We start from the raw sequence: 12,433 nt of genomic DNA on the forward strand, positions 1-12,433 counted from the left end.
CCCAGGGCTCCACCGCGCCCTCCCCGCCACCGCTTTCCATCCCCTGAGGGTCAGGGCTTGCTGCTGGGAAGCTGCTCCCCGTGCCCACAGGGGAGGAGCCGTTCGGAAGGTGCCCGTGGGTGCCGGGTTCTTGCTTTTTCCGTGGCTCTTTCTGCCACCAGCATCCCTCGCTGGTGCCCAGTGAGGACATCCTGGCTCCGGCACAGCTCCCGGGGAGGGGGGTGCTCGGTGGGACCCTCCTGGAGCCAGCCCCGTGCCCACCCACCCTCCTCTCTCTCCCCACAGAAGCGTTTCCGCGCCGTCTATGACTACAACGCGGCCGACGAGGACGAGGTCTCCTTCCAGGACGGCGACACCATCATCAACGTGCAGCAGATCGACGACGGGTGGATGTACGGCACGGTGGAGCGCACGGGCGACACGGGCATGCTCCCCGCCAACTACGTGGAGGCCATCTGAGCCGCGGGAGGGGACGGGGCGTGCAGCCCCCCCCTGCCAGCCCCAGTGTGTGTGTGTGTGTGTGTGTGTGTGTGCGTCTCCCTCCCTCCCTTCCTCCCTCCCTCCCTCTCCCCCCAGCACCCCTTCTCCAGCGTGCCCTGCCGGAGCCGACGTTTCGGTTTCTTTTGTGTTTCTGCAGCCGCCTCTGGTTCCTCTTGCCAATTTTAGCTTCGTTCTCGCTCTGTCGGGACTGAGGGACTGTCTGCAGGGGATGGTGGGGGCTCAGGAGACCAAACGGCCGTCGCTTTCCTTCTCCCTCAGTCTCCCCCCTTCTCTAGCCTTCCGGAGGGGCTGGGGCACCTGTGCCAGCCGGGGAACCCCCCTCCTGGGTGCTCGGGCAGTTCAGGGCTGGGGGAAGCAGCCGGGTCGCTGGGATCTGGTGCAGAGGGGGGAGCAGACCCTCTGCTGGGACCAAATCCCCCCACCTTGCACCGGGATGGATGAACCAGAAGAACGTTTGCGGTTCAAGTCGGACCCTTCCTGTTTTTCTCTCGCTGCTGCGGGGCTTTTGGGACCCTCCTGAGCCCCCCACCCACCAGGCAGATGGTCTGGGGAGGCGGCAGGATCAGCCCCCATCCCTGTGCCTCTTCTGGGCCGAGCGTGGAAGCTCTTCCCCCTCTGCCACCGTGCTGGGGAGCATCCCGGTGCCTGTCCCCCCTGGTGGAGATTTGGCACCCCGAGCCCCCACGCTGCCCCCCACCTCTCACTGGTCCCCAGCGGCGGTGGCTTTTGGGGCCACCGCTGACTTGGGATCGCATCACGGACCAAAATTTCAAAGCACATCCCCGTCCCCTTCTCCTTTGGGCTGCGGGGGTCCCGGGGCTGAGCAGGGACGGGTATAACTGGAAACCTGCGCGCGGGGAGGGAGGAGCGAGGAGCTCCTGCCCCGAGGGACCAAAATGGCCAAATTCAGACATTCCTTGGCTCCTTCTGGGGCCACGTCCATGGGGACGGCCTCACGGAGTGGGAGAGGACCCCGTGCCTCCTGCTTGCAGTCCCCTTTCTCAAAGCACACCGGGTTGCAGGGTTGGGGTGACCGGAGACGGGGTTTGGGGCGCAGCGGGGCCAGAGCCCCCCCAGCAGGAGAGGCGAGCATCTTGCTCCTGGCTCGTTTCCCAGCCGGCTGCAACGGGAGGAGAGTGGCCGGGGTTCCTGGCACTGCCATCCATCCCTTTGGGGACCCCAGAGGCAGCCGGGGTGGGCTCAACGGGATGGGAATCCCGGTCGGTGCTAAAATGAGCGAGCCCGAGGGTCGGGGAGAGGGGGCGGAGGAGCCCGCGTCCCTCCCTGCTCACCCTGTTCTTAATCACGTCCTTGTCTGGGAGCTGGGGGGGGGAAGTGTCAATGTGAATAAACCGTTTTTTAATGGACCAAATAATAACACAGGCGATGACGTTTTGGTATACGGACCTTTTTTTAATGCTACCTGGAAACCATTGTCCTAAGTCTCCCTGCCCCTGCCCTGCCCCTTTCTCCCCCAGCCATGGGAAACAAACCTCTTACTGCTTGATTTCTGCCTTTTCTCTCAACTTATGCACTTTTTTGCCTTTTTTCATAGCTGAAAAGCACCTAAACCTGTATTTAAAATAAATAAATAAATAAAATGATTAAAAAAAAAAAAAGAATTAAAAGCTAAATTGCTTCTCATCATGTGTAAAATAGACCTCATCCATCTTTGCTTCCCCGGTTGCATCTCGGTGCTGAGCTTAGAACGTGTTTTCTTCCGGATCCGTTGCTTGATTGGGGTTTGTCCTTGTGTACTCCTTCCCCTCGGGTTGAGCATCCATGAATAAAACATGATTTGGCCTTTTTAAGCGAGCTGTCAAATGGAGCAGACCAATTGATTCTCCTTCCTGGTTTACTCGAAAATAAAAGTATAATTTTTACCTGCCGATTGTGCCGGAGTTTAATTGTGGTTGCTTTTCTCTCCGTTTTCCACCCATTTTCTTGCCCCCCTGGGACATTTGGAGGGGGGGGGAAGCCTGGGGGCAGGGGAAGGCTGTGGGTGCTGGGGTCCTCGTCTCTGCCTGGCTGGGGTGGGTGCCGCTGTCGCTGGGTGCAGTTTCTTGAGGCCAGGGGGGTGCTTGGTGTTTGGGGGGGCTCCCTGAGCGCAGGGACCATCGGATGCCACCTGGAGAGCACCCAGAGCCACAACGGGGACCCACAAAGGTGACATTCCCCAGCTACTGCTGGTGGGAGAAAAAAAAAAACCTTGAAGGTGAGTGAAGGATGCTCTGCACACCCACAGCACGAGCTGAAAAAATAAAACTGAGGCTCCGTGGCTGCTGCTGCTGCTCACTGACAGCCATGGCGCTCCAAACAGCACCGAGGCGGGTGTTCGGACACAGAGCAAAGGATGCTACGAGGATGCTACAGCCCGGGGGTGCTGGGCTCCAAAACCTGAGCGCTCAATGCGGTCCCAGGCGACCGACATCAACTTTGGGAGAAGGAGGCTCCTCGTTGCTCTGTCCCCCAAATAAATCCTGGGCCCTTTCGGTCATGTTCCCGTGGGCACCCCCAGCAATGAGGTTCGGGCAGCAGCGAGCAGGGGCGAAACCACCCCGCTGCAGGCAGCTGCTGCCTCCAGGGAGCCCGCTGCGCGCTGCCTGAGCGCTCCTCCAGCCGTGCAAGGCTGCAGCCCCATCTGACCGCGCGCGTTCGTCCCTTCCTCATCCTCCCCGGCTGCTGGCGAGAGGCTCGGGCAGCTCGGTGTCACCTCCACCCCAAGCAGGGCTGGGGGACGGCGAGCGCCGTGCCGAGCATCCCCCTGCTGCTGCTGCTGCTGTGCCCGGCAGGGAGCCCCCGGCAGCCCCCGCCCCGCCGGCTGCCTGCTCACCATGCTGGATATTTTCATCCTGATGTTTTTCGCCATCGTCGGCCTGGTGATCCTCTCCTACATCATCTACATGCTCTAGAGAGATGCCGGGGGAAAGGGGACTCAGCAGCAGCCTGGGGAGCAGCACACGGTGCAGGTGAGAGCTTTGATTCCTGGGGAGGGACGTGGCTGGGGGGGGGGGGGAGAAGGGGGGGGGTTATCATTTATTTATTATTGCCGTCAGCTCCTGCTCCCCCTGCCTGGCTGCAGCAGCCGGGCCCCAGCGCAGCCTTTCCCTGCTGGGTGCTGGCAGCAGGGCACCGGCCTTGGGTTTCCAAGGCCCTGGGGGGGCTCCTCGGCCCCTTCCCTCCCGCGGCTTTTGTCCCCGCGAGGGGGAGAAACGGAACAGCGCTGGGGAGACGCAAGGAGCGATCCGGGTTGCATCAGCGTGGAGGAGCTGGGGGGGTCCTGGTGCCCCCCATAATCAGCCGGGGGGCTCCCTGTGCTTGTTTGGGGGGGGGGCTGCTGCTGCCTGTGCTCACTCGTGTGCCCCCCCATCCCGGGGCGCAGCTCACACGAGCATCTCCTTTCTCTCCCGCAGCTGCTGCCCGGCTCAGCTCGCTCGGATCCTTCTGGAAAAGCCTCAGCCCTCGCAAGCGAGCGGCTCCCCACGCCGGAGGAGGGAGCAGCGCGGGGGCGGCACTGCTGGGGGGTGACGGAGGGGAGATGGGGTGGGGGGGGGACGCCACACGCCCGCTGCCCCACTGAGGGATGCTACCGGGAGGGAGGCGAAGGGTCCTGCCCCCCCCCCCCAATGTGGCTTGGCCCCTTGGGATGAGCACTTCCAAGGTCCGGGATTTGGGTTCTGTTTTGGAAAGCACTTTTTTTTTTTTTTTTTTTTTTTTTTGGGAAAAGCATTCAAAGAGGTGAAATAAAAAGGAGGAATGACACGAGAGGGGGCGAGCGCAGCTGTGGTGTCTGTACTGAGCCGAAACATGCGTCCCATTGCCCCTGGGGGGCAAACCCCACTCCTCGGAGGGGTGCCGGGCATCCTGCAGGAGGACGAGGAGGTGGCAAAATCGTGGTGTGAGGGCAGCCACAGAGGAGGCATCGGGGTCCCTGACCCAGCCCGGAGGGTGCCCGAGCAGCTGCATGGGGGCTCAGCCTCCCTCAGGTGCCCCCCACACCTCCCCGAGGTCTCCGTTCATCTCAGCGCACCAAAGAAACGTTTTTCATCCGATGGAAATCTCTGTGGGAGATTTCCACGCACAGACGCTTGGCAGGCCGTGTGTGTCGGCCTCCTAGAGGATGAGGTTTTCGGGGCCCTGGCTTCTCCCAGAGCACTTTTTCCTTGTGAACAATAAACACCTGAAACACCTCCATCGGGGACAGCCGCCAGTGCCCCATCCCTCACCCCCGGCACCAGCAGGGGTGGGTGGCAGAGGACAGGGCCCAGCGCAGGCCCACTGGAGCTGGTGGGTGAGACTTTGGGGAGGATGAGGCACAGAAAGGAGAGGGGTTGTGGGGTCGGGAACGCTGCATGAGGTCGGTGCTGCCAGCTGGTTTCCTCTTGGTAAAAATCCCAGAGAAACGCGAGGTTGGGGGCTTGGCCTGCGGCTCCCAGGGCGGTCTGGGCACCGCGGCCTCAGCCCCGGGCACCCCGCAATGCCGGAGCAGCTTCTGCTCGCTCCACACCAAATATAGTCGAAAATCAGAAGCCTGAAATATTCTGGGAGGAATTTCTTCAAACATAAGTCATGTTCTCGCTAAGCTCCGCTCCGTCAGCCTGTATCTGATGTCAACATCTGCGGTGATTAAGGGAGAGTGAGTAAGGAGGAATGCGTGGAATGGAAACTCAGCTGAGTGTGAAACCAGGAACAATAATTTTCTCTTCCTCCGAGCGCTCCGCTCGCCTCCGAGGGCCTTATGAAGCAGCCAGCTCTGCATAACCATCGCCCCACATCAGCCAGCTCGGTGCTGGGGACCAGCAGCTGCTCTGCGAGGTGTGAGGCTGAGCGGGGCTGGGGAGGTGCCTGCGGACAGACAGACGGCCACGACAGATTTTGGACAGCCGGAGCACTGCGGGTTCGGTCCTCCAGGCCACGGCTCCAGCTGCAGTCGGGATCAGTCCCAGTCTGACCAGGGCGGTAACAGCACAGGGGGAATTTTGCTTCTCATCCCAGCGGGGTGCTGTTGGCTCCATTTAGAAATCAGCGGTGGAGGAGGACGCACCGGGTTCTCCAGTGTCACTGTCACCGCTCCAGCTGTGTGGCCTGGGGCTCCCCACCTGGATGCCGTTAGCCCAGCGGTGTTTAATTGTGGGAGGTGACAAGGTGGTGATGCTGCAGGGGTCATCTTCCAGTTCAGACAAATCTGGTTGGGGAAGTACCGCTCTGCCCCGGTGGGCTTTGATCCGTGGGGAAGGAAAGTCCTCGTCTGGTGGAAGCGTTGGCGCATGTGTGAACGCTGCAGAAATCCGAAGCGAACGCCAAACGCTTGCTGAGCTATTGTGTACGTAAGAAAAAGAGCAGTGATTAATAATAACTAATAAAGCCATCAATAATTCACGTTTGGCAGCTACACAGAACTCGCATTCCTGGAGGATCTGCTGCAGGAGCGAGCTGGTGCCGGCAGAGCTGGCATTGCATCCGTGCCGCCTGCTGCCAGTGACTCAAAGAACTTACTTTTCCCGTATCGCTGTGCTCGCATCATGGCATTCCTCGTGATGGGCTGAAATTTATCGGCCCCAGGAGCAGGGACACAGGGAACCCCCACCCGTCCTGCAGCTCTTTGTGTCGCTGCACGGCAGAGCAGCATCACACGCGAGAAACACAATGGGCCGAGGAGATGCGGCGGCTGAAGGCTCTGCTCCATTATTCCGAATTTCATCTGCTGAGGTTATTTATTGGTAGCGAGTGCTGCTTGCAAGGGGAGGGATGGTAACGAGCTGGGCTGGAGCATTCCGCCTCAGCTGCTTCTTGGCTACGTGCGCTGCAAGTCTGTTTTCCCTCGGATTTTGAGATCGTTAGCGATCAGTTTGGGGGCACTCAGTTCACTGAGAGGGTTTCAGACAAAGACTCTTGCATTTTGCTCACTTCACAAATTGGAAGTAGCTACAGCACAATCGTGGTGCTGCAGCGTGCTCTCCCACATAACCTTCAAACAGCTAGAAAAAAGGGATGTTGTGAGCAACTGCTGGCAGGCACGCCTGCTCTCGGGGAAAGGTTTCACCTCTGCCATCTACCGGCACAGCACAAAGATCCTCAGCAGATTTACTTCCCGTAGCCACTCCTGAATGTAGACAAATCCTCTCTGTAATTGTCTATTCAAAAAATGTGGCAGGAGTTTTTAAAGTTCAAACTTCCCAGCAAATCATCACAGGGTTGTTGTCAGCTCATTACTGACGAAATCAAGTGAGGGCAGCTGAGATAAATTGGTATCACTTCAGCTGCTTCCTGTGGTTGGAGCCAGGCTTTCAGAAGCTCATCACAGGTATCTGCAGCTAAAATCCAGTCCTAAAGGAACGCTAAAACATCTGGAAAGTCGTTCAGGTGGAGAAGAAGAGTATTTGATAACATGAAGAAAATAACCGTGTTGTAAGCAATGCACAGGAAAGTAAGTGGGTTTTATTACATATTATGTATTTTTGTTTTGAAGGCAATATAGCAGAAAATCAAAGGTTTTGTAAGTAGCAAACATTTATATACTTTACTGAAATGGTGACCTTGGCCTATGTGTATTTATTTAACTTCTCTTCAACTTAGCTAGGTCCTATGAAAGGCAAACACACGTTAACAGTTCAGTTACTACAGCAGGCGGGGAGAGGGATTTGAAGTTTCTTCTGCTTTATTGGTTAAAAGGCACCTGGAGTTTGAAGGAAAAGAAAAATCAAACTACTTAATCAAAACAGTTAAATTGCTTTCACGAATCAACTCTTTCTGCCAAAACTGAACGTACAATCTATGGAGCACTTCTGTCACAGAATGGAAGAGTTAGTGAGAGAGAGACCCAGGCAAACTGGAAAAAAATGTAGCTGTGCTTCTCTAATTATGTCTGTCTCTTTTTTTTTCTCCTTGGATTCCCAAGAGAAAACAAAATTAAAAGATCAAAATGTTTTTGGTTCTGACCTAAGATAACATTCTTTATTATGTGTATGTGCATCAAATATGAAAACCATGTTACTTTTATTGCGTATGCAAACATACACAGTGGGAAAAGAATGCGGTTTATGTTCCCAAACCGAAGGCCCCCAGCCCACTTCCTCAGCGCGTCTGAACACAGCCTCAGAGGAGCCTGACGTGTGAAACTCTGCTTTGAACACTTAGAGGTCCCCCAGTACGTTCCATGAGCTCATTCAGCTGTTATGACATGTATGCCACTAGCTTCTCCTGCTGTCACTCCAGCTCTTACTGGGGTAGAAATTCGAGAAATAACCAGGCACTGCTATGCAAACGTAAAAAAGTAAAATAAAAATAAAGAAAGGGAAAAGACATCCAGCAGGAGTAGAGCGAGAGTCTGTACAATTCAGAGCATCAAACGCTGTTGCTTCTCATGGTCAGGTACAGGATTTCCTTATGGAAGTTAGCTTGTGCATTTATGAGGTGAAATAAATTCAAAAAGCTGATGTCCTCTTCATCACGATCCCCTGTGAGCACAAACAAAAACAGTCAAGAATGGTCAGTGAAACTAAATGGCTTCTTTGAAGCTAAATCTTATTCCTTCAGTGTTTTAAACAGAGGTTGAATCAGCAACTTCTGCTTAGATTTATAAGGCATCAGCTACTGCACCTGGTGGTAGGACAGCTGTGGAATAACGCAGGAGACTCTCTCCAAAATTCCTTCATCAGTTTGTCCAAAGATGGACAAGACCAATTGTGCATTGAGACAAAAATCTGTCCTAACTGAGCTGTACAGATTGCCAGCGTAATCAGTCATGAGTTCTTATCAGGGCTGACAAGCTGTGGACAGGGAGCAACTGCAGCTCCTTGAGTTGAACAGGCTGGCTGGCAGCTGCTCAAAGCCTGTGTTTAGAGCAGCCTGAAAGGGCTCAGGCCCCGTGCTCTGGTGGGACGTATTTTTAAAGGACTGTTGGTTTCACCATCTGTAGGATTCTCTTAGTTTGAGTCTCTGCAACTTATCCCCACCCCAAGTGTATCTACGTGTTTTAGCAGTTATGGGTGAGTGTTCACGCTGGCTGCTTGCACGCTCATTTCTACAAATAGTGCCTGCCTTGAAACTGCCCCAGGGGATGCTTTTAGCATCCCTTGGAAAGATGCACACTGTGATTAAGGTGACAAGACCAGATAAAACAAACGCCTTTCCTGATTACAGTAATTGATTGATTGCTATGTGATGTCAAAAACTTCAAGCACTCCAGTATCATTCTACTTGGAAGGGCAGGGATGGAGGGCAGGTTGTTATGCCACATTAACTGTGTTGCTTGATGCCTTGGCCAGTGCTAGCTCCTGATTAAAGTCCTGCAGACTTACCGGACAGTACTGCCTGTAGCATGTCCATGATTATATGAGCAAAGGCGTTCTCCACGCTCTGCAGGAAGTTGTTTCTCTCCCCTGGAGTGCTGAAAACTTTGCAGACCTTCTGCATCATTTTTACTGCCCAGTCCATGCAGTACAGATCCTTCTCACAGACCTGATGTACACAGGAAATGTTAGAACACGCTCTTTGTGATGAGTATGACAATTTAAAAGACAAGATTAAATCTCAGAATTAACTATTGATTCTAATGAATGACTGAATTTGTTGCAGGCATGCTCTGGAAAATTAAGGCTTGTTTTGAGGACATGCAGGTTGTTTTTTATTGTTGGCATGCTAATGGAGGAACTTCTCGGCCTTTTGCTAGTGATACTTCTCCTTGGGAGTAGGCTTGCTACCTTGCAGAGATGTGTTGGAGGGGGTGAAAGAGAATGAAGACTCTTGCTGGACTAGTCATGGTTTGTAGGAGTAGATAGGGACACAGTTTTCAAGTCTAAGAAAGCAAATCAGGGTGTAGAAAGACAAAAGGCCCTGCTCAGTAGTACTCACCAAAGCCAGGAAGACCACAAGTCTGGCTAACTCAAATGCTCTTCCATTCACAGCTTTGCTGGCCATGAAAGTGAAGCAGATGTTGTTTCCACTCAGAATAAGAAGCCGAGCATTGTTCTCCATGAGCCACTCCCGGGGAACAACTTTGCAATAAAATAGAGAGAATTTTATTAATTATTTTTTTTAATTACTATTTTTTATAAAGGAAGGAGTGCCATTAAAAACCATTCTGGAAGATGTGAATTTATAAATTATTGTCTTTGGTAGCTAACCAGAATTTGTGAGGAGATACTTTCTGAAATACAGAGCGATGAAGTTACACAAGCAATTCTTACTAGCGCTACAGTTAGAGCTCTTCACAATAGCTTCTGTGATATGATCTCACCCAAAACAAACTTTCAGTGCAAACATTAACGTTGTTCTGTAGAATTTCAGTTAGAACAAATATTGTTTGGCTTACCCAGCCTGGGCAATGTTTCCTTCATAATGGTTACACAAGATTCGAATTTTAAGGTTCTTCATAGATTCTTAAAATACTTCACAATGGGGAAAGCCTGAATTTACAACCAGTGCTGGGTTTCTTTCTTCCCCAGCTACTGCCTGACTTCCAAGTGTAATGACTTTTCCAGTCACACCTCAGCTACTGTAAGGAATATTGCAGTCAGTTTCCCAAGGCACCCGTGTGTCTGAAACACAATTATTGCCAGATTTGGAGGACACGAGCATATAATCCTATGGATTAATGATAAAGGCAAAAACACACCTGACAGCTCATCCACAAGACTGATAACATCGTCTGCTGTCCATTCTCTAGCTTCTGTATCATACAGCAGTTTAATTGCATCTGCTAGACCTTTCAGACTGGTCTCATCTGTTGGTCCTTCTATCATTTTCTGCCAAACCACATGTCCTGAGCAATATTAATCACAACTGCTATTAAGTGACAAAGTAATATTTTTAAGCAAGGAAGGTGCTAAACTGGGCCTTAAAGCAGAGTCAGGGGAGGGGACTTCAGGTAACATAACTCAGCCTTTGTGACAGTGAGATTCTTTTCCATCTGTCATTTAATAGGGACAGTAGTAGTTGCAGCATGAACCACAGAGTGATTTAAAGAAACCCTGGTTTAACAGTTAAGTGAGAAAGGGGCTTTTATTCGGAGAAGCAGACACTACTTTGAGGTGCTTTCAAGCTAACTTTACCCTAAATACAGGAGAATAGAGGAAGTGAGGTACCATTTCTTCACTTGAATTGTAACTTTATTTATTTTTTGGTATATGAGTGTATATATATATGTGTGTGCACACAGAGAGGATGTGTATCTTATGCATACATATATATATGCACACATATATTGGTCAGGTCTGGTTAACCAGCAGGATTTTTTTCTAGGCAATACAATTACAGGTTATTTGCATAAAGTCCAGTATTCAGAAATGCTGCATCCTACAGGGAAATCTCATTCTCAAGGAACAAACTTTGAAAATGAATCCCTGAAACTACTCACCGTCAAGAGAGGACACTGGCCCAAAGATGATATACAACAGGCGAGCTTGGTTAACCATTGGCCATGGCTTTAAAATACGAGTCAACCAAAATGCAGAATCACTTCGATGAATCCAGTGGTTCAAGAAGACGCTACGACAGAATAACCTTACCCGCAGCTCCAGCTTTCGGGCACTTCCTGGGGAAAAAGAATGTAGATATAGCTCCATTAAGCCTTGTACAACACAGATAAACGTTTTATAGGAAAAGAGAGAAGGGATTTCTTAAGGCTGCCCAAGAACATCTGAGGGGTTCATAAAATTCTCAGCTGTTACTTCCTGAGTTTGGCTCTTTTGAATACATTGCAGTAATTCAGGCCATAGATTCTGTCAATGCACCCCCTGGTACCTTTCTGCAGCATCTCATGTATGCATTCAAGGGCTCTCAGCTGTGTTTTTTCGGTTACTCTGATCTTTTCTCTTTGATGGCATCAGTAAGCAGCAATAGGAGGAAGTGTGTGAATGGCCAAGTATAAAGTGTTGCACAGAAATGCCTGGTTCTGTGCTAGCTAACTTAAGAATTTTTTGAGAGGCATGTGCCACATCACTGTAGTATTTCAGAAATATTAAACCTAACTTTTTACCACATTTCTATCTTTTTTGCTTTCCCATTGATTCACTGGCAGTGTTATACAGCAGGAGACATTCCAGTCCATGTTGCTGTTATCTCTCTATATATAACTTATGCACTGGTTTGATAATGGAATAATAAGATTTAAAACAAAACACAAGATCTCAAGAAAACTTTCTTCACTATAGGATATGTGTCAAAGGCAAAAGCACTTAGCTTTGCTTTTGGTGGGAAAAAAAATGTATTTACCTATATGAAAGCAAAGCATTTACTTTAAAAGGGCCACTTTCTGCATAATGCTGGAGCTAACAACATACGTATGAGTCAGGAAAGGAGCAGTATTAAAAGGCTCAGCTGAACTAAAACGTTCTCAAATCTAGATGCATCTTGTTTGCAGTAATCAAGCTCCATTTTCTGCCTTCTCCATGACAGTGCAGTTTGATTTTGTAAGACCTTTGTCTGCTTTGATGATTACCTGGTTTGCTGCTGACAACTGTCTGTACTTTACGGGGTAAATTGCTCAGCTCAGAGAGGAAGTTAAAAACCCGGTGACACTCCAGTTCATCCCAGCCTGCTGTTAGGATCTGAAAATTACAAAAGAAAGGCGGAAAATAGATGGATTGAGCCATAGATTTAGATCACAATGCAATTTCTCATATTAGATAAATTAAATCTGTCCTACAATTTATCAGAAGAATAGAAAGGGAAGATGGCACACCTAGAGTGTGGCTGCCAGCACAGCATCTCCCCGATGAGTGTAGGGAAACCATTAACTGCTACAGGGGTGCTGTACGTTGTACCAGAGGTCGTACTTAAAAATCAAAAGCCTCTAACAGTGTTCCACATTCAGGCCCAAGATCTTATTTTTTGAATCTTATGTGGAAAAGTACACAATTGTATTTGCTACAAAGACAAATGTCCTGGCACAAGTGATTGTCTTATCCTTTACTTTTAAACTAAACGATCT

At 51.0% G+C, this 12,433-nt stretch overlaps 2 protein-coding genes and 2 long non-coding RNA genes across 5 annotated transcripts in view; 2 read left to right on the forward strand and 2 right to left on the reverse strand.

Annotated features, from left to right (window-relative positions):
• The window catches only part of LASP1 (LIM and SH3 protein 1), a 27,593-nt gene extending 25,204 nt beyond the window's left edge, over positions 1 to 2,389 (forward strand). The window contains exon 7 of the mRNA XM_068660853.1: positions 286 to 2,389. Coding sequence (XP_068516954.1) covers positions 286 to 459 — 174 coding nt within the window. The 3' untranslated portion in view covers positions 460 to 2,389. The remainder of the gene's footprint in view (positions 1 to 285) is intronic.
• On the reverse strand, positions 2,009 to 6,136 carry LOC137844463 (uncharacterized). Its single transcript, XR_011089911.1, has 2 exons — positions 5,998 to 6,136; positions 2,009 to 5,817 (listed from the first exon to the last, which is right to left on the reverse strand). It is a non-coding gene; the product is annotated as an uncharacterized lncRNA (long non-coding RNA).
• Positions 3,334 to 12,433, forward strand: part of LOC137844458 (uncharacterized) — a 25,208-nt gene continuing 16,108 nt past the window's right edge. For both annotated transcript variants that reach the window (XR_011089904.1, XR_011089903.1), the window contains exons 1-2: positions 3,334 to 3,470; positions 3,915 to 6,928. This is a non-coding gene — a long non-coding RNA (uncharacterized lncRNA). The remainder of the gene's footprint in view (positions 3,471 to 3,914; positions 6,929 to 12,433) is intronic.
• Positions 6,855 to 12,433, reverse strand: part of FBXO47 (F-box protein 47) — a 10,657-nt gene continuing 5,078 nt past the window's right edge. Inside the window, exons 5-10 of the mRNA XM_068660874.1 lie at positions 11,942 to 12,050; positions 10,859 to 11,035; positions 10,118 to 10,264; positions 9,355 to 9,497; positions 8,802 to 8,961; positions 6,855 to 7,958 (exon numbers count right to left, since the gene is read on the reverse strand). Of these exons, the coding sequence (XP_068516975.1) occupies positions 7,846 to 7,958; positions 8,802 to 8,961; positions 9,355 to 9,497; positions 10,118 to 10,264; positions 10,859 to 11,035; positions 11,942 to 12,050 (849 nt within the window). The 3' untranslated portion in view covers positions 6,855 to 7,845. The remainder of the gene's footprint in view (positions 7,959 to 8,801; positions 8,962 to 9,354; positions 9,498 to 10,117; positions 10,265 to 10,858; positions 11,036 to 11,941; positions 12,051 to 12,433) is intronic.

This window comes from Anas acuta, chromosome 25 (genome assembly GCF_963932015.1).
Source record: "Anas acuta chromosome 25, bAnaAcu1.1, whole genome shotgun sequence".
Classification (NCBI taxonomy): Eukaryota; Metazoa; Chordata; class Aves; order Anseriformes; family Anatidae; genus Anas; species Anas acuta.